Source organism: Leucoraja erinacea, chromosome 5 (assembly GCF_028641065.1).
Source record: "Leucoraja erinacea ecotype New England chromosome 5, Leri_hhj_1, whole genome shotgun sequence".
NCBI lineage: Eukaryota > Metazoa > Chordata > Chondrichthyes > Rajiformes > Rajidae > Leucoraja > Leucoraja erinaceus.
Window position 1 is genome coordinate 1094546 of NC_073381.1, and position 27483 is coordinate 1122028.

A 27483-nucleotide genomic window follows, 5' to 3' on the forward strand; every position below is an offset into this window, starting at 1 on the left:
GGTGAACCTTCTCTGCACTCCCTCTATGGCAATAATGTCCTTCCTCAGATTTGGAGACCGAAACTGCACGCAATACTCCAGGTGTGGTCTCACCAAGACCATGTACAACTGCAGTAGAACCTCCCTGCTCCTATACTCAAATCATCTTGCTATGAAAGCCAACATGGAGAAGGCAGGTACAGGATACTGAGTTGGATGATCAGCCATGATCATATTGAATGGCGGTGCAGGCTCGAAGGGCCGAATGGCCTACTCCTGCACCTAATTTCTATGTTTCTATGAACCGATGATCGGCCATGAGAAGGAGGGGTGGTGGTGGTGGTGTCGGACGTAAGTGAAGGTCCGAAGGTCGGACAGCTGACCAGGCTGCCGACCGATGGGGCCACGGGCGAGGCGCTGCTGCTGCTGCTGCTGCACTCCACGGGCTGCACTACATCGGGACGGGTGAGGCGGGGCTCCAACTCGACAGTCCCCTCGACCCGAGTAGTAGCGGTCAAACACGGGACAAACCAAGTTAGCCCAACATACGGGATGTCCCGGCTAATACGGGACGCTTGCCAACTCTAATGATGCCACTGGGCCACCCTGATACACATACAACTTAACAGAACACATCCTTACCTGCTGCAGAAGTCACAGATTAACTCCCTTTTGATTTTCTCCATTTCCACCTGTGAAAACAAACAACTAACTTGAACAACAAATGCATTAGTTAAGCAACGAATGAACAGAATTACCCCAGAGGATTGAAGATTGAAAGAAAAATAGAAAATGCTACAAAGATTCAGTGAGTCAGGCATCACCTGTGTAGAGTGTAACATAAGTCAATAGTTTAGTTTAATTTAGCTTGGAGACACAGCGCAGAAACAGGCCCTTCGGCCCACCGTGCCTGCTCCGACCAGCGATCATCCCGTACACTAGCACCATCCTACACACTAGGGCCAATTTACTCGTTTTTACAGAAGCCAATTAACCTACAAACCTGCACGGCTTTGGAGTGTGGGAGGAAACCGGAGCACCCGGAGGTAACCCACGCAGGGCACAGGGAGAAACATAGAAAATAGGTGCAGGAGTAGGCCATTCGGCCCTTCGAGCCTGCACCGCTATTACTATTTTACTTCGGAGTCACGCGAGTGACTACGTGAAGATTTCAAAGCTCTGTGATTTCATGCCATGAGAAACAAGTCTACACAACCACAACTGCCCCATTGACAAATGAGGGAAAACATTCATAATAGAAACATAGAAAATAGGTGCAGGAGTAGGCCATTCGGCCCTTCGAGCCTGCACCGCCATTCAATATGATCATGGCTGATCATCCAACTCAGTATCCCATCCCTGCCTTCTCTCCATACCCCCTGATCCCTTTAGCCACAAGGGCCACATCTAACTCCCTCTTAAATACAGCCAATGAACTGGCCCCAACTACCTTCTGTGGCAGAGAATTCCAGAGATTCACCACATTCTGTGTGAAAAATGTTTTTCTCATCTCGGTCCAAAAAGATTTCCCCCTTATCCTTAAACTGTGTGACCCCTTGTCCTGGACTTCCCCAACATCGGGAACAATCTTCCATACACCCGAAGGTGCAAACTCCATACAGACAGCACCCGTAGTCAGGATGGAACCTGGGTCTCTGGCGCAGTGAGGCAGCAACTCTACCGCTGCGCCACAGTGATGCCCAGGTTGTTTGGCGTGAGATGTTAACTCCGTTTCTCCTTCCGCAGATGCTACCTGACCTGCTGAGCATTTTCAAAATTGATACTAGGTTAAAATAGAGTGTCATACATGACAGGGTCCCTTGTTCACAAGCAAACGTTATACATACAGTAATGATAAATACAACAACCAGTACAAATCTGCAGAATAGTGCAAGATGGTTGTGCAAACTCCAAGTTGCACAAGAGAATATTAAAGTTACAGTAGTCACAATGCAGCTTTCCAGTTAGACCACACTTGGAGTTTTACGTGTCTCTGATCGCCCCACTACACAAAGGATGAAGAACCGAAATGTCGCCAATCCATGTCCTCAAGTCCGAAGAAGAGTCTCGGCTATAAACGTCACCTATCCATGTTCTCCACAGATGCTGCCTGACCCGCTGAGTTACTCCAGCACTCTGTGAAACGTCACCTATCCATGTTCTCCACAGATGCTGCCTGACCCGCTGAGTTATGGTGCAGCAGCATCTATGGAGCTAAGGAAATAGGCAACATTTCGGGCCGAAATCCTTCTGGAAATAGGCAACGTTTCGGGCCGAAACCCTCACGGGTTTCGGCCCGAAACGTTGCCTATTTCCTTAGCTCCACAGATGCTGCCTGACCCGCTGTTACTCCAGCACTCTGTGAAACGTCACCTATCCATGTTCTCCACAGATGCTGCCTGACCCGCTGAGTTACTCCAGCACTCTGTGTCCTTTCGTGTATTAACCAGTATTGTACTTTTGTGTATTAACCAGCATGCAAGAGGTGCCCATACGTAGATCAATAGATTATTTCTGTACCAATCTTTGCCAATCGACCATGTGCTTGGTTATGAGAATACTGTACTGGAAGGTTTGCAAGAATGGATTTCACTCTGAATTGTTTGCAGTTGTGACAGAAAACACAGTGAATGGTAGGGCTCTGGGGAGTGTTGTAGAGCAGAGGGATCTAGGAGTGCAGGTGCATGGTTCCTTGAAGGTCGACTCGCATGTAGATAAGGTGGTCAAAAGGGTTTTTGGCACATTGGCCTTCCGCAGTCAGAGTACCGAGTATAGAAGCTGGGAGGTCATGCTTCCATGCCTTCATCTCCTCCCGACTGGACTACTGCAACTCACTTCTCCTTGGCATCAGCCCCACCTACATCAACCGACTCCAACTGGTCCAGAACGCAGCCGCCCGACTCATCACCCACACCAAATCCTGGCATCACATCACTCCAGTCCTCAAACAACTTCACTGGCTTCCCATCTCCCACCGGATCACCTACAAAATCCTGATCCCCACCTACAAAGCCCTCCCCCATCTGCCCCCCCCCCCTCATATCTCACTGACCTCCTCTCCCCCTACCAACCCTCACGGTCCCTCAGATCCACATCAGCCAGTCTCCTCTCCATCCACAAGTCCAACCTCCGCAGTTTTGGGGACAGAGCCTTCTCCAGGGCAGCTCCCAGGCTCTGGAACTCCCTCCCCCAACTGATCCACAATTCCGTGTCCCTCACCATCTTCCAGTCCCGCCTCAAGACCCATCTCTTCACCTCTGCCTATCCTTAGCCCCACGTCCCCCTCCCTTTTCATCTGTGCATTAATTGCCTCATATTGTGTTTTGAATTGAATTCTGTCTTTACTTTGTGTACTAGTCATGTCTCTACTATTTATTTCATTCCCCTTACATGTTTTTCCTCTACCTGCTAAATTTTTGTAAGGTGTCCTTGAGACTCTTGAAAGGCGCCCATAAATAAAATTTATTATTATTATTATGTTGCAGTTGTATAAGACGTTGGTGAGGCCGCATTTAGATTATTGTGTCCAATTCTGGGCACCGTGTTAGATGGAGCCGACCAGAGAAATCTGAAGAAGGGTCTCGACCCAAAAACGTCACCCATTCCTTGTCTCCAGAGATGCTGCCCGTCCCGCTGAGTTACGCCGGCACTTTGTGTCTATCACAATTGAACCGGATGACTCTGGCAAAGAATGCACCAGGGAATTTTTTTCACACAAGATGCCTGACCCTAAAATTATATTCATGACATACTGAGTGGAAACTCCCCATCCACAAACACGGGTGATTCCCACAGGCTCCAGATCCTCCCTCCATCAGTCGTGGAGAGGGAGTCAGAATTATACATCATGGAAACAGCCCCTTCGGCCTAACCTGCCTATTTAAATTAGACACTTTAGACAGGTACGTGGATAGGACAGGTTTTTTTTTTTTTACAAAAAATAAAATTATTAATAATATTTACAGTACAATAAAACAAAACAGAATCCACCACCATAATACAAGACAAACACATATACGACTATACAACTATGTTACAATCCTTGTCAAGGATGCACATTCAACCCCCCCCGCGGTGCCCAGCGGTCCCGGAAATCCCCCAGGGCGCCCCTGGACAGGGCGTAGTCCCTCTCTAACGCCACTCAGGGCACGGACGTAACCCCGCAAAAGGGGCGGGCAGCCGACTCGGGCAGAGTCCTCTTCCGCCTGGCGCCGTGACTCGCGGACGGCCAGCTTGGCCAGGCCCAGGAGCAACCCAACCAGGACCTCCTCGGCCCTCTACCCTCTCCCCTACGCACAGGGTGTCCCAAGATGAGGGTGGCAGGTTGCATCGGACAGGTTTGGAGGGATGTGGGCAGGTGGGACCAGTGTGGCTGGGACATGTTGGTCGGCATGGGCAGGTTGGGCCGAAGGGCCTGTTTCCATGCCTTGTGACACAAACCTCAGCAACATGAGGGAACATGTTGGATTTCCCCCATGGTTTCACGGTGACTTCGATTTCTATTTAAAAAAAATTAATTATTCTTATAAAAACTTAATGCTATTTAAATTTCCAGGAAGACTGGTATGATGCAAACCGATGGTGCAGGGGCTACAGTTGATCAGGGGTGGCACGGTGGCGCAGCGGTAAAATTGCTGCATCACAGCGCCAGAGACACAGGTTCGACCCCGACTACAGTCTCTGTTTGTACGGAGTTTGTACCTTCCGCCCATGACCACGTGGGCTTTCTCCGGGTGCTCCGGTTTCCTCCCACACTCCAAAGTCGCACAGGTTTGTATGTTAGACAATAGACAATAGGTGCAGGAGTAGGCCATTCGGCCCTTCGAGCCATTGAATGGCGGTGCTGGCTTGAAGGGCCAAATGGCCTACTCCTGCACCTATTGTCTATTGAATAACTCCAGGACTAGTGCCAAAAATCCCATTCAATGTGATCATGGCTGATCATCCCCAATCAGTACCCCGTTCCTGCCTTCTCCCCATATCCCCTGACTCCGCTGTCTTTAAGAGCCCTATCTAGCTCTCTCTTGAAAGCATCCAGAGAACCGGCCTCCACCGCCCTCTGAGGCAGGGAATTTCACAGGCTCACCACTCTCTGTGAGAAAAAGTGTTTCCTCGTCTCCGTTCTAAATGGCTTACTCCTTATTCTTAAACTATGTGGCCCCTGGTTCTGCACTCCCCCAACATCGAGAATATTGGTTAATTGGCTTTGGTAAATTGTCCCTGGTGAGTAGGACAGACAACTGTCCACAGTGCGTGTGGATGATCGCTGTTTGGTGCAGACTCGGTGGACTGAAGGGCCCGTTTCTCACGCTGTATCTAAACTACACTGAACCACCTTGCCCTTGCCTCTGTTAGGCTTGAACCCATTACAATGATGGCGAATACTCACCGCGTTCTTCACGATGGAACCCGCGGTGTTCTTCTTCTGCAGGAAGCGGTTCAGCATCAGGTCCCGAGGAGCCACCTTCTCCAACTGGATGGAGACAAACGCCTCTGGAAGCCTGTGGAGACAGTGCTGCAAGGCTGAACCATCCCATCACAACCAGAGAGCAGTGCTCAACTACTATCTACCTCATTGGTGACCCTCGGACCATGCTTGGTCGAACATTGTTTTAGGTAGGAGATGAGGAGGAATTTCTTCAGTAAGAGGGTGGGTGAGCCTGTGGAATTCATTGCCACAGAAGGCTGTGGAGGCCAAGTCAGTGGATATTTTTAAGTCAGAGATAGATAGGTTCTTGATTAGAAGGTACACAAAAAGGCTGGAGAAACTCAGCGGGTGCAACAGCATCTATGGAGCGAAGGTTGTCTCTGTACTGTACACTGACAATGACAATTAAAGTTGAATCTGAATCTGAATCTGAATCTGAAATAGGCAACGTTTCTGGCCGAAGCCCTTCTACAGACAGGTTCTTGATAAGTACGGGTGTCAGGGGTTATGGAGAGAAGACAGGAGAATGGGATTAGGAGAGATAGATCAGCCATGATTGAATGGCAATATCCAATAGACACTAGACAATAGACAATAGGTGTAGGAGTAGGCCATTCGACCCTTCGAGCCAGCACCGCCATTCAATGGGATCATGGCTGATCATCCCCAATCAGTACCCCGTTCCTGCCTTCTCCCCATATCCCCGGACTCCGCTATTTTTAAGAGCCCTATCTAGCTCTCTCTTGAAAGTATCCAGAGAACCGGCCTCCACTGCCCTCTGAGGCAGAGAATTCCACAGACTCACCACTCTCTGTGTGAAAAAGCATTTCCTCGTCTCCGTTCTAAATGGTTTATCCCTTATTCTTAAACTGTGGCCCCTGGTTCTGGACTCCCCCAACATCGGGAACATGTTTCCTGCCTCTAGCGTGTCCAAACCCCTAATAATGTTATATGTTTCAATAAGATATCCTCTCAGCCTTCTAAACTCCGGAGTATACAAGCCCAGCCGCTCCATTTTCTCAGCATATGACAGTCCCGCCATCCCGGGAATTAACCTTGTAAACCTACGCTGCACTCCCTCAATAGCAAGAATGTCCTTCCTCAAATTAGGGGACCAAAACTGCACACAATAATCCAGGTGTGGTCTCACTAGGGCCCTGTACAACTGCAGAAGGACCTCTTTGCTCCTATACTCGACTCCTCTTGTTATAAAGGCCAACATGCCATTTGCTCTCTTCACTGCCTGCTGTACCTGCATGCTTACTTTCTTAGACTGATGAACATGGACCCCCAGATCCCGTTGTACTTCCCCTTTTCCCAACTTGACACCGTTTAGATAGTAATCTGCCTTCCTGTTTTTGCTACCAAAGTGGATAACCTCACATTTATCCGCATTAAACGTCATCTGCCATGCATCTGCCCACTCACCCAACCTGTCCAAGTCACCCTACATTCTCATAGCAGAGTAGGCTTGATGGGCTGAATGGCCTAATTCTGCTCCTACCACAAGATATGATGATCTGTGCTGGCTTCACCTTGCACTAAATGTTATTCCCTTATCATGTTCCTGTACACTGTAAACGGCTTGATTATAATCATGTATTGTCTTTCCGCTGACTGGATAGCACACAGCAATAGCTTTTCACTGTACCTCGATACACGTGACAATAAACTAAACTGATAAACTAAACTGAACCGATAATACAACATAGAACAGCTCATGTAGTGCGACACGGTGGCGCAGCGGTAGAGTTACTGCCTTACAGCGCCAGAGACCCAGGTTCAACCCTGGCTACAGGTGTTAGTCTGTGTACATTCTCCCCGTGGCCGCATGAGTTTCCACCGCGTGCCCCGGTTTACCCCCACACTCTAAAGACGTACAGTTTTGTAGGTTTGTGTAAGAAAGAACTGCAGATGCTGGTTTAAATCGAAGGTAGACACAAAATGCTGGAGTAATTCAGCGGGACAGGCAGCATCTCTGGAGAGAAGGAATGGGCGACGTTTCAGGTCGAGACCCTTCTTCAGACTGATATCAGGGGAGGGGGCGGGGTGAAGATAGGATGGAGTCGGAGACAGTAAGACTGGTGGGAGAACTGGGAAGGGGAAGGGGATGGAGAGAGAGAGAAAGCAAGGGCTACCTGAAGTCAGAGAAGTCAATGTTCATACCGCTGGGGTGTAAACTACACAAGCGAAATATGAGGTGCTGCTCCTCCAATTTGCGCTAGGCCTCACTCTGACAATGGAGGAGGCCCAGGACAGAAAGGTCAGATTGGGAATGGGAGGGAGAGTTGAAGTGCTGAGCCACCGGGAGATCAGGTTGGTTAAGACGGACTGAGCGGAGGTGTTCAGCGAAACGATCGCCGAGTCTGCGCTTGGTCTCGCCGATGTAGAGAAGTTGACACCTGGAGCAGCGGATACAGTAGATGAGGTTGGAGGAGGTGCAAGTGAACCTCTGCCCCACCTGGAAAGACTGTTTGGGTCCTTGGATGGAGTCGAGGGGGGAGGTGTGTAGGTTAATTGGCTTTGGTAAGAATTGTAAATTGTCTCTAGTGTGCAGGATACAGGGTGATCGCTGGTCGGCACGGACTTGTTGGGCCGAAGAGCTTGTTTCCCCGCTGTATCCCTGAACTAAAACAAAACTAAACTAAACGCAAACCAGCACAACACAGGAACAGGCCCTTCGGCCCACAATGTCTGTGCCGTACATAATGCCGAGTTAAATTAATGAACCAACCTGTCAATAAGTCATAGGAGCAGAATTAGGCCATTTGGAAATGGCTGGGAATGACGGCTTGCAGAAGACACAAGACCATACGACCATGGAAGCAGAATCACACTTGCACACCGTCTTGCACACCGCTCTCTCCCATCTGGACAGCCAGAAGGGGGGCTACGTGAGGATGCTGTTCATAGACTACAGTTCAGCCTTCAACACGATAGTCCCCACCAGACTGGCCGGGAAGCTAATGGAATTGGGGCTCAACACCTCCCTGTGTGCCTGGGTCCTGGACTTTCTCACCGCCAGGCCCCAGGTAGTCAAGATGGGAGGGAATACATCGGAGTCCCTCACCCTGAGCACAGGATCGCCCCAGGGTTGCGTCCTCAGCCCCCTATTGTACTCGCTGTACACACATGACTGTGTGGCTAGGTTCAGCTCCAATTCAATAATTAAGTTTGCTGATGACACTGTGGTGGTGGGCCTGATCTCAGACAACGATGAGAAGGCCTACCGGGAGGAGGTGGCTGATCTAGCACTCTGGTGCCAGGAGAACAGCCTCCTCTTGAACATCAAAAAAACGAAGGAGCTGATCATGGACTTTAGGAGGGCACATCATCCGAGGACGTACACTCCATTGAGGATAAATGGGGATCCTGTGGATAGGGTGAACTGTTTTAAATATCTGGGAGTCCACATCTCTGAGGATATGACATGGTCATCACACGCCTCAGCACTGGTGAGTAAGGCAAGGCAGCGTCTTTACCACCTCAGGCAATTGAGGAAATTCAGAGTGTCTCCGACGATCCTCCAGTGCTTCTACGCAGCGGCGGTGGAAAGCATCTTGTCCGGGAACATTACCATCTGGTTCGGGAATTGCTCTGCCAAGGACAAGAAGGCTCTGCAGAGAGTAGTGCGTTCGGCCGAACGCACTATGGGAACTTCACTCACCCCCCTGCAGGAACTATACAACAGGAGGTGCAACTCCAGAGCAAACAAAATCATGAGAGACCTCTTCCACCCCTGCAACGGACTGTTCCAGCCGCTACGGTCAGGCAAACGCCTCCGTTGCCACGCAGTGAGAACGGAGAGGTTGAGAAGGAGTTTCTTCCCAGAGGCAATTCGGACTGTAAACGCCTTTCTCACCAGGGACTAACTGTACAGAACGTTTTTCCTTCTATTATTTATTATGTAAAATAATATGTGTGTTATGAATGTGTTTATAATTTGTTTGGTTGTTTTGTTGTTCCGCGAGCATTGCCACTTTCATTTCACTGCACATCTCGTATGTGTATGTGACAAATAAACTTGACTTGACTTGACTTGACTTGACTTGACCAGGCCAATCGGCCCATTGACCCAACTCCATCATTCAATCATGGCTGATCCTATCTTTCCCACTCAAGTATTTGAGTATAGGAGCAGGGAGGTTCTACTGCAGTTGTACAGGGTCTTGGTGAGACCACACCTGGAGTATTGTGTACAGTTTTGGTCTCCTAATCTGAGGAAAGACATTGTTGCCATAGAGGGAGTACAGAGAAGGTTCACCAGACTGATTCCTGGGATGACAGGACTTTCATATGAAGAAAGACTGGATAGACTCGGCTTGTACTCGCTAGAATTTAGAAGATTGAGGGGGGATCTTATAGAAACTTACAAAATTCTTAAGGGGTTGGACAGGCTAGATGCAGGAAGATTGTTCCCGATGTTGGGGAAGTCCAGGACAAAGGGTCACAGTTTAAGGATAAGGGGAAGTCTTTTAGGACTGAGATGAGCAGAACATTTTTCACACAGAGAGTGGTGAATCTCTGGAATTCTCTGCCACAGAAGGTAGTTGAGGCCAGTTCATTGGCTATATTTAAGAGGGAGTTAGATGTGGCCCTTGTGGCTAAAGGGATCATGGGGTGTGGAGAGAAGGCAGGTACAGGATACTGAGTTGGATGATCAGCCATGATCATATTGAATGGCGGTGCAGGCTCGAAGGGCTGAATGGCCTACTCCTGCACCTATTTTCTATGTTTCCATGTTTTTAAGTGTATGAAATCATGAGAGGAATAGATCGGGAAGATGCACAGAGCTTCTTTCCCAGAGAAGGGGAATCGAGAACCAGAGGACATGGGTTGAAGTTGAAGGGGGAATCTGATGGGTGGTGGGTCTATGGAACGAGCTGCCATAGGAGATAGTTGAGGCTGGGACTATCGCAACATAGAAACATAGAAATTAGGTGCAGGAGTAGGCCATTCGGCCCTTCGAGCCTGCACCGCCATTTAATATGATCATGGCTGATCATCCAACTCAGTATCCCGTACCTGCCTTCTCTCCATACCCTCTGATCCCCTTGGCCACAAGGGCCACATCTAACTCCCTCTTAAATATAGCCAATGAACTGGCCTCAACTACCCTCTGTGGCAGAGAGTTCCAGAGATTCACCACTCTCTGTGTGAAAAAAGTTCTCCTTATCTCGGTTTTAAAGGATTTCCCCCTTATCCTTAAGCTGTGACCCCTTGTCCTGGACTTCCCCAACATCGGGAACAATCTTCCTGCATCTAGCCTGTCCAACCCCTTAAGAATTTTGTAAGTTTCTATAAGATCCCCTCTCAATCTCCTAAATTCTAGAGAGTTTAAGAAACATTTGGACAGGTACATGGACAGGTTTGGAGGGGGATATGGACCAAATGCAGGCAGGTGGGACTAGTGTAGATGGGACATGTCGGCCGGTGTGGGCAGGGTGGGCCGAAGGGCCTGTTTCCACACGGTGTCTTTAAATTTAAATTTAACTTAAACATTCCGGTCTTTGTTCGGGGTTACAGCACGACGGCACCTTTTTCTGACGGCCGAACGTTGCCTCTGGTTTGGGAGGGGTCGTGCGGTGCCCACTGTTGTGGGGGGCTGCTTGCTCTCGCACTCTCTGGCAGTGCTGGCACCACTTGTACCGGTGGGGTGGTCCCGACCCCTGTAACCCAGCACTCCGTCCTGAGGAATAGAAACACATGTCAACAAATCGTCCCGCAAATCAATCAATGCATTTTACTCGCTTGTACTCGGCTTGTACTCGCTGGAATCTAGAAGATTGAGGGGGGATCTTATAGAAACTTACAAAATTCTTAATGGAGAAATTTGAGAAAAAAATTTTTCACACAGAGAGTGGTGAATCAGTGGAATTCTCTGCCACAGAAGGTAGTTGAGGCCAGTTCATTGGCTATATTTAAGTTAGATGTGGCCCTTGCGGCTAAAGGGATCAGGGGGTATGGAGAGAAGGCTGGTACAGGATACTGAGTTGGATGATCAGCCATGATCATATTCGAAGGGCTGAACGGCCTACTCCTGCACTTATTTTCTATGTTTCTATGTACCAACCAGCCTGCTTAGTTTAGTTTAGAGATACAGCGCGGAAACAGGCCCTTCGGCCCACCGGGTCCGTGCCGACCAGCAATCCCCGCACACTGACACCATCCTACACACACTAGGGACAATGTTTACATTTATACCAAGCCAATTAACCTACAAATCTGTACGTCTTTGGAGTGTGGGACGAAACCTAAGATCTCGGAGAAAACCCACGCAGGTCAGGGGTAGAAGGTACAAACTCCCTACAGACAGCACCCGTAGTCAGGATCGAACCCGGGTCTCCGGCGCTGAATTTGCTGTAAGGCAGCAACTCTACCGCTGCGCCACTGTGCCGCCCTGCTGTGGCCCTGTCCATTGAGCTGAGTGAATAGTGAAAGGCCTGGATAGAATCTAGTAAACACTACAACCTCTGAATAAGCTCTGAACTACATTGTTATTATTGCACTATTATTGTGTCTAATGAGTACGTATGCATGCGTGTCGACACTGAAAGCTGGAGTAACTCGGCGGGACAGGCAGCATCTCTGGAGAGAAGGAATAGGCGATGTTTCGGGTCGAGATCCTCCTTCAGACTGATGTCAGGGGGAGTGGGAAGTAAATAGATAAGGAAGTGTGAGGTGTGAAAACAGGACAAAGGGAATGGTGACCATGGAAAATGTAGAATAGATCATTGTTAGCTGGGAGAAGATAAACAACAAAGCAAACAGAGATAAAATGTAGTAAGAGACAGTAAGATTGGTGGGAGAACTGGGAAGGGGAGAGGATGGAGAGAGAGAGGGAAAGCAAGGGCTATCTGAAGTTAGAGAAGTCAATGTTCATGCCACTGGGGTGTACGCTGTCCAAGCGAAATATGAGGTGCTGTTCCTCCAATTTGCACTAGGCCTCACTCTGCCATTGGAGGAGGCCCAGGACAGAAAGGTCGGATTGGGAATGGGAGGGGGAGTTGAAGTGCTGAGCCACCGGGAGGTCAGTTTGGTTTAGGCGGACTGAGCGGAGGTGTTCAGCGAAACGATCGCCGAGCCTGCGCTTGGCCTCGCCGATATTTAACTGTCTTAACTGTGCTTAACTGCAATATGTACAAGTAGCAGAACAATGATATTGTTACTTGCTGCAGCTTTACAGGCCCGTTCAAGGCCACAACACAATAAATAAATATACAATAATCAATAATCATACACAGGAGGCATATTGGAGCCACTGGTAGAGCCACCGCCTCACAGCGCCGGAGACCTGGGTTCGACCCTGACTACGGGTGCTGTCTGTACGGAGTTTGTACGTCCTCCCCGTGACTGGGGGCTCCGGTTTCCTCCCACGCCACAGATTTGCAGACTCATTGGTCTCTGTAAATTGTCCCCAGTGTGCAGGGAGTAGATGAGAAATTGGGATAATACAGAACTGCAAATGCAATGATAGCATTCATTTCAAGAATTATAACAGCAGGGATGTAATGCTGAGGCTCTATGCCGCGCTGGTCAGGCCGCATTTGGAGTATTGTGAGCAGTTTAGGGCCCCAAATCTGAGGAAGGATGTGCGGGCTCTGGAGAGGGTCCAGAGGAGGTTTACAAGAATGATCCCAGGAATGAGTGGGTTAACATATCTTGAGCATTTGGGCCTGTACTCGCTGGAGTTTAGAAGGATGAGGGGTGGGGAACCCTCATTGAAACTTACCGAATAGTGAAAGGCCTGGATAGAGTAGATGTGGAGAGGATGTTTCCACTAGTGGGAGAGTCTAGGACCAGAGGCCACAGCCTCAGAATAAAAGGATGTACCTTCAGAAAGGAGATGAGGAGGAATTTCTTTAGCCAGAGGGTGGTGAAACTGTGCCACAGACGTCAATTTCAGATTGATAGATTCTTGATTAGTGCGGGTGTCAGGGGTTATAGGGAGAAGGCTGGAGAATGGGGTTGAAAGGGAAAGATAGATCAGCCATGATTGAATGGTGGAGTTAACTCAATGGGCCAAAATGGCCTAATTCTGCTCCTATAACATATGATACTGACCTTGGGATGCTGCCCGTGTGGAGTTTGCACGTTCTGCCTGTGTGTGTACATTTCCTCTGGGTACTTTGGTTCCCTCCCACATCGCAAAGACGTGCATTTTTTAGGTTCATTGCCCCTAGTGTGCAGGGAGTGGATGAGAAAGTGGGATAATATAGAACTGGTGTGAACAGGGTGATCACTGGTCTGCGTGGACTATTTGCGCGCTGTCTCTCTAAACACCCAGACCATAAAGGTCCTATCCAAAGTATGCAGAGTAACTCTGAGACACGGTCCATGGAAGACAGTGCCTGGGCAGGAGGTAATTGTTGCGGCACGGTGGCGCAGCGGTAGAGTTGCTGCCTCACAGCGCCAGAGACCCGGGTTCCATCCTGACCTCAGGTGCTGTCTGTACGGAGTTCGTACCTTCTCCATGTGACCCGCGTGGGTTTTCTCCGGGTGCTCCGGTTTCCTCCCACGTCCCAGAGACATAGAAACATAGAAAATATAGGTGCAGTAGTAGGCCATTCGGCCCTTCGAACCAGCACCGCCATTCAATATGATCATGGCTAATCAACAAAAATCAGTACCCCGTTCCTGCTTTTTCCCCATATCCCTTGATTCCGTTAGCCCCAAGAACTAAATCTAACTCTCTCTTGACAGCATCCAGTGAATTGGCCTCCACTGCGTTCTGTGGCAGAGAATTCCACAGATTCACAACTCTCTGGGTGAAAATGTTTTTCCTCATCTCAGTCCTAAATGGCCTACCCCTCATTCTTAAACTGTGACCCCTGGTTCAGGTACAGGTTTCTAGATTAATTGGCTTCAGTAACATTGTAAATTGCCCCTAGCCTGTGCAGGATAGTGCTGGTGTACGGGGTACGCTGTGCGGCACGGACTCGGTGGGCCAAAGGGCCTGTTTCCGCGCTGTATCTCTAAAGTTGAAAGTGTAAAATTCCTGCTTAGATAAGACGAGTTACAATAGACAATAGACAATAGGTGCAGGAGTAGGCCATTTGGCCCCTTCGAGCCAGCACCGCCATTCAATGTGATCATGGCTGATCATCCCCAATCAGTACCCCATTCCCGCCTTCTCCCCATATCCCCTGACTCATTTTTAAGAGCTCTACAGAGCTCTCTCAAGAAGGTATCCAGAGAACCTGCCTCCACCGCCCCTCTGAGGCAGAGAATTCCACAGACTCACACCTCTCTGTGTGAAAAAGTGTTTCCTCGTCTCCGTTCTAAATGGCTTACTCCTTATTCTTAAACTGTGTGGCCCCTGGTTCTGGACTCCCCCAACATCGGGGACATGTTTCCTGCCTCTAGCGGGGCCCAGTTGTGGCAGGGTGGTTCCCACATTGAGGGGAAGGAGCTGTCACGTGGGCCTCCCCGTACCATGGTCTCCATGGCGATGGCGGCCTTGTCCACGGAACACAACAGGGCCTGTTGCACGGCTACCGTTAGCGAGTTCTTCTGCACCGTCTGGCAGGCCAGCGCCACCTGCAGGTTGGCCACACCACTCCGCGCCATCAGCTGCAAGAAGCACAGAGGGAACATTACAAGAAGGTCAGGCTAAAGGTACAGAAGTGTGAAAACGCACATTTCCGGACTCAGGGGACAGTTTCTTCCCCAGCTGTTATCAGGCAACTGAACCATCCTACCACAACCAGAGAACTACCTCATTGGTGATCCTCGGACTATCATTGATCGGACTTTGCTGGCTTAACCTTGCACCGCAGGGGATAGACAATAGACAATAGGTGCAGGAGTAGACCATTCAGCCCTTCGAGCCAGCACCGCCATTCAATGTGATCATGGCTTATCATCCCCAATCAGTACCCCGTTCCTGCCTTCTCCCCATATCCCCTGACTCCGCTATTTTTTAAGAGCCCTATCTAACTCTCTCTTGAAAGCATCCAGAGAACCTCCACTGCCCTCTGAGGCAGAGAATTCCACAGACTCACCACTCTCTGTGAGAAAAAGTGTTTCCTCGTCTCCATTCTAAATGGCTTACACCTTATTCTTAAACTGTGTGGCCCCTGGTTCTGGACTCCCACAACATCGGGAACATGTCTCCTGCCTCTAGCGTGTCCAAGCCCTTAACAATCTTATATGTTCCAATGAGATATCCTCTCATCCTTCTAAATTCCAGAGTGTACAAGCCCAGCCGCTCCATTCTCTCAGCATATGACAGTCCCGCCATCCTGGGAATTAACCTTGTGAACCTACGCTGCACTCCCTCAATAGCAAGAATGTCCTTCCTCAAATTAGGGGACCAAAACTGCACATAATACTCCAGGTGTGGTCTCACTAGGGCCCTGTACAACTGCAGAAGGAGACAGTTGCTTCCCCAGCTCCAAAGACGTACAGGTTTGTATGCTAATTGGCTTGGTAAATGTAAAAATTGTCCCTAGTGGGTGTAGGGTAGTGTTAGTGTGCGGGGATCGCTGGTCAGCACAGACCCGGTGGGCCGAAGGGCCTGTTTCCTCGCTGTATCTCCGAACTAAACTAAACTATGATCACCACTCAGCCTCCTGCGCTCCTGTGTTGCAGGATGGAGTGTGCTCAGGGCCTCAGTGGTGTGAGTGGTGGCCTGGAGAAGATATCAAACCACAAGACCGTAACTCGGTGGAGCAGAATTAGGCCATTCGTTCCATCGAGTCTACTCCGCCATTGACCTATCTCTCCCTCCTATCCCCATTCTCCAGCCTTCTCCCCATAACCCCTGACACCCGCACTAATCAAGAACCGGCCTTAAAAATGTCCATTGACTCGGCCTCCACAGCCGTCTGTGGCACTGAATTCCTCAGATTCACCACCCTCTGACTAAAGAAATTCCTCCTCATCTCCACTGTAAAGGTACGTTATTTTGTCCTGAGGCCGTGCGCTCAGGTACGTCCGACTCACCTGGAGAACTGCTTCCTTGGTGCGAAAGCTGAACTTGCCGATATGGTTCTCATCAACTTCCTGAATTGCTAATGGTAGACACGAGGGTGTATATCTGTGGACAGACAAACAGCACCACTCTTCAGTTTAGTCTAGTCTAGCGATACAGCGAGGAAACGGGCCCCGCGGCCCACAGGGATCCAAACACTATCCCAAAGATACTAGAGGAGCAAAATCCCACACTAGGGACAATTTACAATGATACCAAGCCAATGACACTACACACCTGTCGTGCCGGAGTGTGGGAGGAAAGGTTTAAAGGAGACTAGACGAACCCTGGGTCCCCGTTGTGATGTCAGTCAAGTACACACGGAACTGCGCACAAAACTCGTCCCGTTCACAGTATAAAGTTAATTAAGGGACTCGACCTGAAACGTCACCTATTTCCTTCGCTCCATATTTGCTGCCTCACCCGCTGAGCTTCTCCAGCATTTTTGGCAACCTTAAGGGCCTGTCCCACTTACGTGTCCTTGGCACGCAAATTACGCGACCTCGTGGTCGTGTTGAAGCGCACGGGCATCGTGTTGCCGCGCGGGGCCGGTCCCACTGAGAAACGCGGCGGGGTGTGGAGTTGTGCGCGACATCGCGCGGCGCTCCGAAATTTTTGTAGCGAACAAAACCTTCACGCGCCAACGGCCTGTCGCGGAACTGCTGGCCAAAGTGGGACAGGCCCAAGATCCTGGCTCAACGCATCGTCTCACCTCCAACAGCAGCAGAAGCAGGAAAACAATCGCCGAACTCGGCCTGGGGCTCACGGCCGTTGTGGTCCAGATCCGCCCCCACTTCTACTCCCAGAGCGGGGCCAAGAAAATTGAAGATGGACACAAAATGCAGGAGTAACTCATTCAGACTGAAGAAAAGTGTCGACCCGAAACGTCACCCGTTCCTTCTCTCCAGAGATGCTGCCGGTCCCGCTGAGTTACTCCAGCTTTGTGTCCATCTTCAAATGACGTCACGCGCTCCAGACGGCTGTGCGGGCGAATGAAGTCGCGCGGGACCTTCGTGGGACTGTCGCACCTCAACACGACCACGAGGCCGCGTAATTAGCGTGCCAAGGACACGCAAGTGGGACAGGGGCTTTAGATAGATTCTTGATTAGTGTGGGTGTTAGGGGTTGTGGGGAGAAGGCAGGAGAATGGGGTTAGGAGGGAGAGATAGATCGGCCATGTTTGAATGGCAGAGTAGACTTGATGGGCCGAATGGCCTGATTCCGCTCCTATCACCTATGACCTTGTGTTAACGCTGTGCATGCCTTTGACCACTACCTGTCGATGCTGCTGTCATCCTCCAGCAGACTGGTGATGAAGACCGGAGGTGGCTGATCAGCCTTGTCCTTGTGTGATGCAAACTCAAACTGCACCGGCCGCAGGTAAAGGTGGAACTCGTCGAAACCCATCTGCACTGCCACAGACTTGTACAACCTGCAACACACACACACACACAACCGATAGGAAGGAACTGCAGATGCTGGTTTAAATCGAAGGTAGACACAAAATGGTGGAGTAACTCAGCGGGTCAGGCAGCACCTCTGGAGAGAAGGAATGGGCGACGTTTCGGGTCGAGACCCTTCTTCAGGCTGATGTCAGGGGAGCGGGAGGTGAATAGATAAGGAAGTGTATAGATAAGGAAGTGTGAGGTGTGAAAACAGGACAAAAGAGAATGGAGATCAGGGAAGATGTAGAATGGATCATTGTTAGCTGGGAGAAGGTGACAACACAGCAAACAGAGATAAAATGTAGTCGGAGAATCAGGCTGGTGGGAGAACTGGGAAAGGGGGAGGGGATGGAGAGAAGAAGGATGGGGCTATCTGAAGTTAAAGTCAATGTTCATACTGCTGGGGTGTAAATCGTAGAGTCGGAGAGGAGACCAGTGAGGCCCAGCGCAAATTGGAGGAACAGCACCTCATATTTTGCTTGAGTAGTTTACACCCCAGCGGTATGAACATTGACTTCTCTAACTTCAGATAGCCCTTGCTTTCTCTCTCTCTCCATCCCCTCCCCCGTAGCCCGTGTCTTACTGTCTCCGACTACATTCTATCTCTGTCCCGCCCCCTCCCCTTGCATCCGTCTGAAGAAGGGTCTCGACCCGAAACGTCGCCCATTCCTTCTCTCCAGAGATGCTGCCTGACCCGCTGAGGAACTGCAGTTGCTGGTTTAGACCAAAGATACACACAATGTGTTGAAGAAACCAGGGATGGTTTACAATTTACAGAAGGCAATTAACCTGCAAACTTTGATGTCAATGCAGTTTAGTTTAGGAGATACAGGGCGGAAACAGGCCCTTCGGCCCACTGAGTCCACACTGACCAGTGATCCCTGCCCACTGACACTACCCGACACACACACACACTGGGCACAAATAATTACATTTGTAACCAAGCCAATTTACCTACAAACCTGTACGTCTTTGGAGTGCGGGAGGAAACCGAAGATCTCGAGTAAACCCTCGCAGGTCACGGGGAGAACGTGCAAACTCCGTACAGACAGCACCCTTGGTGAGGTTATAGCCCGGGTCTCTGACGCTGTAAGGCAATAGCTCTACCGCCGCGCCACCGTGCTGCCCAATAGAATTGACTTTTCAGGTTAGCTTAGAGATACAGTTCGGACACAGGGACTTTGTCCCATCGAGTCCACGCCGACCAGCGGTCCCCGCACACTCTCCTACACACTAGGGACAATTTACAATCTTTACCGAAGCCAATTGCAAACCTACACGTACCTTGGAGTGTGGGAGGAAACAGGAGCGCCCGGGGAAAGCTCACGCAGGTCACGGGGGGAAGGTACAAACACCGTACAGACAGCGCCCATAGTCAGGATGGAACCCGGGTCTCTGGCGCTGTGAGGCAGCAACTCTACCGCTGCACCACCGTGCCAGCCCTAATTGGTTCTCTGTACATTGACCCCTAGTGTGTAGGGAATGAATGAGAGAGAGGCATAACATGGTGATGCTTCAGATTGGGACCCTTCTTCACTCGATTGTCCCTACTTGAAACGTCACCTATCCACGTTCTCCACAGATGCTGCCTGACCTGCTGAGTTACTCCAGCACTCTGTGAAACGTCACCTATCCATGTTCTCCACAGATCCTGCCTGACCCGCTGAGTTACTCCAGCACTCTGTGAAACGTCACCTATCCATGTTCTCCACAGATGCTGCCTGACCCGCTGAGTTACTCCAGCACTCTGTGAAACGTCACCTATCCATGTTCTCCACAGATGCTGCCTGACCCCGCTGAGTTACTCCAGCACTCTGTGAAACGTCACCTATCCATGTTCCACAGATGCTGCCTGACCCGCTGAGTTACTCCAGCACTCTGTGAAACGTCACCTATCCATGTTCTCCACAGATGCTGCCTGACCCGCTGAGTTACTCCAGCACTCTGCGTCTATCTTCGGTAAACACACACAGGAAGCGGATCAACAGGAAACCCTCAACGATGTGAATGGGAAGTTTGTAGCACAATTCATTTCAAGACCGCAAGGAATTGCAGAGAGTTTTGGACGCAGCCCAGACCATCGCACAAACCAACCTCCCTTCCATTGACTCCATCTACACCTCACGCTGCCTCGGCAAGGCCAGCAGCATCATCAAGGACCAGTCGCACCCCGGCCACTCCCTCTTCTCCCCTCTCCCATCAGGTAAAAGGTACAGAAGTGTGAAAACGCACACCTCCAGATTCAGGGACAGCTTCTTCCCAGCTGTTATCAGGCAACTGAACCATCCTACCACAATTAGAGAGCAGTCCTGAACTATTAGATACCTCATTGGTGACCCTCGGACTATATTTGATCAGAATTTACGGGCTTTAATTTGCACTAAACATTATTCCCTTTTCATGTAACTGTACACTGTAGACGGCTCGATTGTAATCTTTCTGCTGCCTGGACAGCACGCAACAAAAGCTTTTCACTGTACCTCAGTACACATAGAAACATAGAAAATAGGTGCAGGAGTAAGCCATTCGGCCCTTCGAGCCTGCACCGTCATTCAATATGATCATGGCTGATCATCCAAATCAGTATCCTGTACCTGCCTTCACTCCATACCCCCTGATCCCTCAATCCACAAGGGCCACATCTAACTTCCACCTAAATATAGCCAATGAACTGGCCTCAACTACCTTCTGTGCCAGAGAATTCCACAGATTCACCACTCTCTGCGTGAAAAATGTTTTTCTCATCTCGGTCCTAAAAGACTTCCCCCTTATCCTTAAACTGTGTGACCCCTTGTTCTGGACTTCCCCAACATCGGGAACAATCTTCTTGCATCTAGCCTGTCCAACCCCTTAAGAATTTTGTAAGTTTCTATAAGATCCCCCCTCAATCTTCTAAATTCTAGCGAGTACAAGCCGAGTCTATCTAGTCTTTCTTCATATGAAAGTCCTGCCATCCCAGGAATCAGTCTGGTGAACCTTCTCTGTACTCCCTCTATGGCAAGAATGTCTTTCCTTATTTCCTACGCAAGGAGAAGAAGTGGTGAGCGCGTTCAGGCTCCGATTAGGCCTCAGAGTTGGAGACCAAAACTGTACGCAATACTCCAGGTGTGGTCTCACCAAGACCCTGGTACAACTGCAGTAGAACCTCCCTGCTCTTATATTCAAATGTAAACGTGGCAATAAGCTAAAGTGAACTGAAAGTAAAACTATAAAGCTCGGTCAGAGCGCAGAAATGGTATCGGCACCAGCGAAGAGAGGCCTAGCGCAGCGACACTCACTGAGCTAAGATGGCGGTGTGGGAAGCAGCCTCCAGCAGGCGATATCGCAGCGTGACAATCTCCAGCAGACGGCAGAAGGCGTGCAGGACGAAAGTTTGTCTCTCCGCCCCTGCTCTCCCCTCACCCTCCTCTGCCGCCTCGATGAACGACCGGCCAACGTCCCTGACGAAGAGAGGGTCCTCGATAAACACACCTGCAAACAACTGAAGCAGCAACAAGCAGAGATCAGAGGATTCGGCCACAGTCATTCTGAACACTATAGAAACATAGAAAATAGGTGCAGGAGGAGGCCATTCGGCCCTTCGAGCCAGCACCGCCATTCATGGTGATCACGGCTGATCGTCCCCTATCAATAACCCGTGCCTGCCTTCTCCCCATATCCCTCGACTCCACCAGCCCCTAGAGCTCTATCTAACTCTCACTTAAATCCATCCAGTGACTTGGCCTCCACTGCCCTCTGTGGCAGGGAATTCCACAAATTCACAACTCTCTGGGTGAAAACTTTTTTTCTCACCTCAGTCTTAAATGACCTCCCCTTGATTGTAAGACTGTGGGCCCCTGGTTCTGGACTCGCCCAACATTGGGAACATTTCTCCTGCCATCAACCAAGTCGGCCAAATATACCGCATAAGTCCACCACAGACTCTCCCAGGTTAGATCCGACTACGGGTGCTGTCTGCACGGAGTTTGCATGTTCCCCCCCGCCCCCCCTGATCGCGGAGTTTTCTCTGGGAACTCCGCTTTCCTCCCACACTCCATAGATGTACAGGTTTGTAGGTTAATAGGTTCATTGGCTTGGTATCATTGTAAATTGTTATAAGTGTGTGTAGGTTAGCGTTGGCGTGCGGTGATCGCTGGTCGGCACGAACTTGGTGGGCCGAAGGGCCTGCTTCTGTGCTGTGTCTCTCAACTAAACCAAGTCCATGCCAACCAACAATCACGAGCACTATCCTACACACACACACACACTAGGGATAATTTACAATTTAAGGGCCTGTACCACTTGGCAATTTTTTCGGCGACTGCCGGTATCATTGATTGATGTATCAGGTCACCGAAAAAGCCGCGGCGCCGGATTTTGAAATGTTCAAAATCTTTCGGAGACCCTGGTACGTCAGTCAATGGCCCTTCGAGCCAGCACCGCCATTCAATGTGATCATGGCTGATCATCCCCAATCAGTACCCCGTTCCTGCCTTCTCCCCCATATCCCCTGACTCCCCTATTTTCTAAGAGCCCTATCTAGCTCTCTCTTGACATTATCCAGAGAACCGGCCTCCACCGCCCTCTGAGGCAGAGAATTCCACAGACTCACCACTCTCTGTGTGAAAAAGTGTTTCCTCGTCTCCGTTCTAAATGGCTTACTCCTTATTCTTAAACTGTGGCCCCTGGTTCTGGACTCCCCCAACATCGGGAACATGTCCCATCTACAGTATTTCTGCCTGCGTGCGTTTGGTCCATATCCCACTAAACCTGCCCTCAATATCCATGTACCTGTCTGAATGTTTCTTAAACGTCATGTTGTCCCTCCCTCAACTACCTCCTGCTGCTGCTCAATCCGGACACCCGCCTCCCTTCTCCCCATATCCCCTGACTCCGTTATCTTTAAGAGCCCTATCTAGCTCTCTCTTGAAAGTGAGACATAACCATATAACAATTACAGCACGGAAACAGGCCATCTCGGCCCTACAAGTCCGTGCCGAACAACGTTTTTTCCCTTAGTCCCACCTGCCTGCACTCATACCATAACCCTCCATTCCCTTCTCATCCATATGCCTATCCAATTTATTTTTAAATGATACCAACGAACCTGCCTCCACCACTTCCACCGGAAGCTCATTCCACACCGCTACCACTCTCTGAGTAAAGAAGTTCCCCCGCCATATTACCCCTAAACTTCTGTCCCCCAGGTTAATTCTGAAGTCCGGGAGACGCTTATGTCCATTCTTAAATTGAATCCTCCCTATTTCAAAGGGAAAGGCTGATCCACATCAACTGGTCGGTCTATCCAATGCATCATTTTAAAGACCTCTATCAAGTCCCCCCTTAACCTTCTGCGCTCCCGCGCGCAGCCAGAGAACATAGGGGTCTTGATGGGCCGAATGGCCTATTTCTTCTCCTATCACCTTATCTATGGCCGGGGGATCCCTGCTTGGTGTACATACATCCCGCTGGACTTGGAGGCTGTAGGGCGAGTCGTGCTTGTCCATGGCTGCCCACTTTGCGATGGCCAAGTGTAGGAGCTGCTTCTCCAGGTCGATGCTCCCGTCGGCCGTCCGCGGCCTGTGTGTGTGACACAGCTCGCTGTAGGCGTGTTCCAACGCCCGCCGGACGCAAGCGGCCATCCCCAGTGATGGGTGGAACTCCAGCAGGTAAATCTTTCTCAGGGCTGGGCTGCAACATAGAACGGACCATACAACAAAGAGCATAAGGTTTTACATATTATATGGTGACAAGGTTACGTATTATATGGTTACCTGTATGTTATATGGTTATATGGTAAGACATGGGAGCAGATTTAGGCCATTTGGCCCATCCAACGCACTCCGCCATGGCAGATCTATCTTTCCCTCTCAACCCCATTCTCCTGCCTTCTCCCCCTAACCATTGACACCCGTACCAATCAGGTTCATTAGTTCTAGGAGCAGAATTAGGCCATTCGGCCCATCAAGGCCGAAGGGCCTGTTTCCACGCTGTGTCTTTAAAGTCAAAAGAGTAAAGGCCTTTATAAGTTGTAGGTGCAGAATGAGGCCATTCGGCCCATCAAGTCTACTCCGCCGTTCAATGAAAACATTTTGACCTCATCAAACATAAGGTTTAGCACTAAACGCTACCAATCCCAGCTGTGGAAACACTTTTTCTCACAGAGAGTGGTGAGTCTGTGGAATTCTCTGCCTCAGAGGGCAGTGGAGGCCGGTTCTCTGGATGCTTTCAAGAGAGAGCTAGTTAGGGCTCTTAAAGATAGCAGAGTCAGGGGATAGGGGGAGAAGGCAGGAACGGGGTACTGATTGGGGATGATCAGCCATGATCACATTGAATGGCGGTGCTGGCTCGAAGGGCCGAATGGCCTACTCCTGCACCTATTGTCTATTGTCTATTGACATTGGTATCGTTGTCTCATTGTAGGAGACTGAATTTTTAAATTCTTGATCTTCAACCATGTATTGAGTTTTGTATGTAATTTATTGTGCTTTGGTATGCAATTTATTCTAAGTAATGTCTTGTTTTTTATCTGGATATTGAGTCTGTAATAAAGAAAGTAAGAAAGTAATTATGGCTGATCTATCTCTCCCTCCTAACCCCATTCTCCTGCCTTCCCCCCCATAACCCCTAACACCCGTACTAATCAAGAACCTCTCAATCTCCGCTTTAATAATATCTAATGACTTGGCCTCCACAGCCTTCTGTGGCAATGAATTCCCACAGATTCACCACCCTCTGACTAATGAAATTCTTCCTCATCTCCATTGTGATGGTTTGTCCTTTTACTCTGAGGCTGAGCCTTCTGGTCCTAGACTCTCCCACTAGTGGAAACATCCTCTCCACATCCACTGTATCCAGGCCTTTCACTATTCGGTAAGTTTCAATGAGGTTTCCCCCCCCCCCGTTCATCCTTCTAAGCTCCGGCGGGTACAGGCCCAGTGCCGTCAAACGCTCATCATATGTTAACCCACTCATTCCTGGGATCATTCTTGTAGACCTCGTCTGGACCCTCTAAGCTCCATCCATCCTGGGATACAGGGCCCAAAGTGCCACAAAATCAAAAGAACGCCCTCATCCATATGTTAACCCACTCATTGCTGGAATCATTCTTGTAGACCTCGTCTGGACCCTCTCCAAAGCCAGCACATCCATCCTCGGATACAGGGCCCGCAAAGCTGCTCACAAAATTAACTACAGCACAAGAACAGGCCCTTCGGCCCACTGTATTTGTGCTGAATATGATGCAGGACTATCTCTTATCTACCTGTGTGTAGCCCATATAAAAACAACAAGATAGATACATAGCAATTTAATTTAGCGAATAATCTTCACCACTACGATAACACCAACATTTAGTTTAGTTTAGTCTAGTTTAGTTCTCCGTGGATTGTCACCTTGCCGTGGTGGAGAAGCTTGTGTGGACCTGAGATCCTGAGAGCGATGCCGTCTGGAGCGATGCTCCTGGTAGGGCCACCCACGGCGGTAAGGTCGAGGGGGAGGTCCCTGACAAAGACCAATCCAACCAAGACCTCAACAGTGGAACAGGCGGAGAACGATGGCTGACCTTAGTGGAGCGTCACAACGGCTGGGAAGGCGGATGAAGGCTGCGGCAGAAAAGGGTCTCCAGTTGTCTGGGACTCCATGCCACTGGATCCTGACCCAGATCTGTCAAGGTCCATGGGGTGGCTGCCTGTGCACCAGTCTCCCCACGTTAAACAAAGTCACGCACAGGCGTCCTCCATATAGGGAATAGCACCCTGGAGACACCCATGGCCAGACACGACTAAAGGGGGCCTAAGAAGTTTAGTTTATTGTCACGTGTACCGAGGTACAGCGAAAAGCTTATGTTGCATGCTAACCAGTCAGCAGAAAGACAGTACATGATTACAATCGAGCCGTCCACAGTGCACAGATCCATGATAAGGGAATAGTACAGATTTAATAGAGAGTGTAATATTGTTATTGCAGATCGGTTTCTGTGGCTAGAAATAGTCCCCTGGGTTGGGCACCATCTTGGAAGCAAATTTAATAGGAACCCGAGGTGCAACCTTTTCCATACAGAGGGTGGTGGGTTTATGGAACGAGCTGCCAGTGGTAGATGAGGCAGATTTTATAGCCACATTTAACAGAGACTTGGACAGGTACATGGATAGGACTAGAGGGATATGGACCAAGCACAGGCAGGTGGGACTAGTATAGCTGGGACATGTTGGCCGGTGTGGGCAAGTTGGGTCGAAGGGCCTGTTTCCACACTGTATCACTCTATGGCAATCGATGAAACATGATCAATAATGTTTTATTATTAATGTTTAATGTTTTATGTGTCATTCACAACTGTCACTGTATGTCATGTTGTCACTTGCGGGCGGAGCACCAAGGCAAATTCCTTGTATGTGAATACTTGGCCAATAAGCTTATTCATTCATTCATTCATTCACGCTATATCAGGAGTACGTTACTTGCTTACCAACTGTTGTTAATGGCCACCGGTTGCTTGCAAATGACACTGAGCGGTAAACCAAACTCAATGCCACTCCCCATCAAAGTGCCGTCTCTCCAAACCCTCTGTACATATTGCCGCTGTTCCTCTATCTGCAGGTGTGGTTGAGAAATGACCTTTCAGCGTGGGGTACGTACATTGCACAGAATTACGAAGAGTTTGGTTTAGTTTAGTTTGGAGACACAGCACGGAAACAGGCCCTTTGGCCCCACCGAGCCGGGCGCCGAACAGCAATCCCCGTGATATCCCACTTTCCCATCCACTCCCTGCACACCAGGGGCAATTTAGTCAAGTCAAGTCACTTTTATTTCTAAAGCACATTTAAAAAACAACTCTCGTTGACCAAAGTGCTTTACATTGATGGAGGTACTAACGTTATACAACAGTGGTTCATAGACTAAGTACATACATAAATACATACATATAGCCCTCGCTCAGAGGACGTCAAGAAAGGCTTGAGAGTGATGCCCCTGTCCCACTTAGGAAACCTGAACGGAAACCTCTGGAGACTTTGCGCCCCACCCAAGGTTTCCGTGCGGTTCCCGGAGGTTTTTGTCAGTCTCCCTACCTGCTTCCACTACCAGCAACCTCCGGCAACCACCTGCAACCTCCGGGAACCGCACGGAAACCTTGGGTGGGGCACAAAGTCTCCAGAGGTTTCCATTCAGGTTTTCTTAAGTGGGACAGGGGCATACTAAGATGAGTTTTAAGTCTCGACTTAAAAGAGTCGATGGAGTGGGCAGTTCTGAAGGGAAGAGGGATGCTGTTCCACAGTCAATTTACAGAAGTCCAATTAACATACGGAAGTGTGGTGCACATGTGTGTTCAGTTTTGTTTGGAGATACAGCGTGGCAACAGGCCCTTCGGCCCACCAACAATCACCCGTACACTAGTTCTATCCTGCACACCTTGGGCAATTTACAGAAGCCAATTCACCTACAAATCTGCACGTCTTTGGGATGTGGGAGGAAGCCGGAGCGCCTGGTGGAAACCCACACATTCACAGGGAGAACATGCAAACTCCACGAAGACAGCACCCGTAGTCAGGATCGAACCTGTGTCTCTGACGCTGTGAGGCAGCAACTCTACCGCTGCACCACCTGGTTTTACGTGCAGAAAAGGCCATTCAACCTAAATGACCTTGAGTCGAGCATTGAGAAAATTCATCTCTCTCAGT

At 49.7% G+C, this 27483-nt stretch overlaps 2 protein-coding genes across 2 annotated transcripts in view; both read right to left on the reverse strand.

Moving 5' to 3' along the window:
• Positions 1-663, reverse strand: part of LOC129696854 (coiled-coil domain-containing protein 162-like) — a 77028-nt gene extending 76365 nt beyond the window's left edge. The window contains exon 1 of the mRNA XM_055634927.1: positions 622-663. The gene's annotated coding sequence lies outside the window, so the exon portion shown is untranslated. The remainder of the gene's footprint in view (positions 1-621) is intronic.
• LOC129696855 (uncharacterized) lies at positions 618-26347 on the reverse strand. The gene is made up of 9 exons (XM_055634928.1): positions 26274-26347; positions 23269-23497; positions 21106-21308; positions 17659-17814; positions 16355-16448; positions 14843-14980; positions 10945-11096; positions 5369-5480; positions 618-671 (listed from the first exon to the last, which is right to left on the reverse strand). The coding sequence occupies exons 1-9, from the start codon at positions 26345-26347 to the stop codon at positions 618-620; spliced, it is 1212 nt and encodes a 403-aa protein (XP_055490903.1).
• Between the last annotated feature and the right edge of the window lie 1136 nt (positions 26348-27483).

Excerpts from the sequence above, each read along its gene's own strand:
- LOC129696855 (XM_055634928.1), bottom strand. The coding sequence starts at position 26,347 with ATGGGGAGTGGCATTGAGTTTGGTTTACCGCTCAGTGTCATTTGCAAG. Across the intron at positions 21,309-23,268 it reads GCCTCCAAGTCCAGCGGGAT|TTGTTTGCAGGTGTGTTTAT; the intron begins GTATGTACACCA and ends TTGCTGCTTCAG. Across the intron at positions 5,481-10,944 it reads CGTTCGGCCGTCAGAAAAAG|GCTTCCAGAGGCGTTTGTCT; the intron begins GTGCCGTCGTGC and ends CTGTCTCCACAG.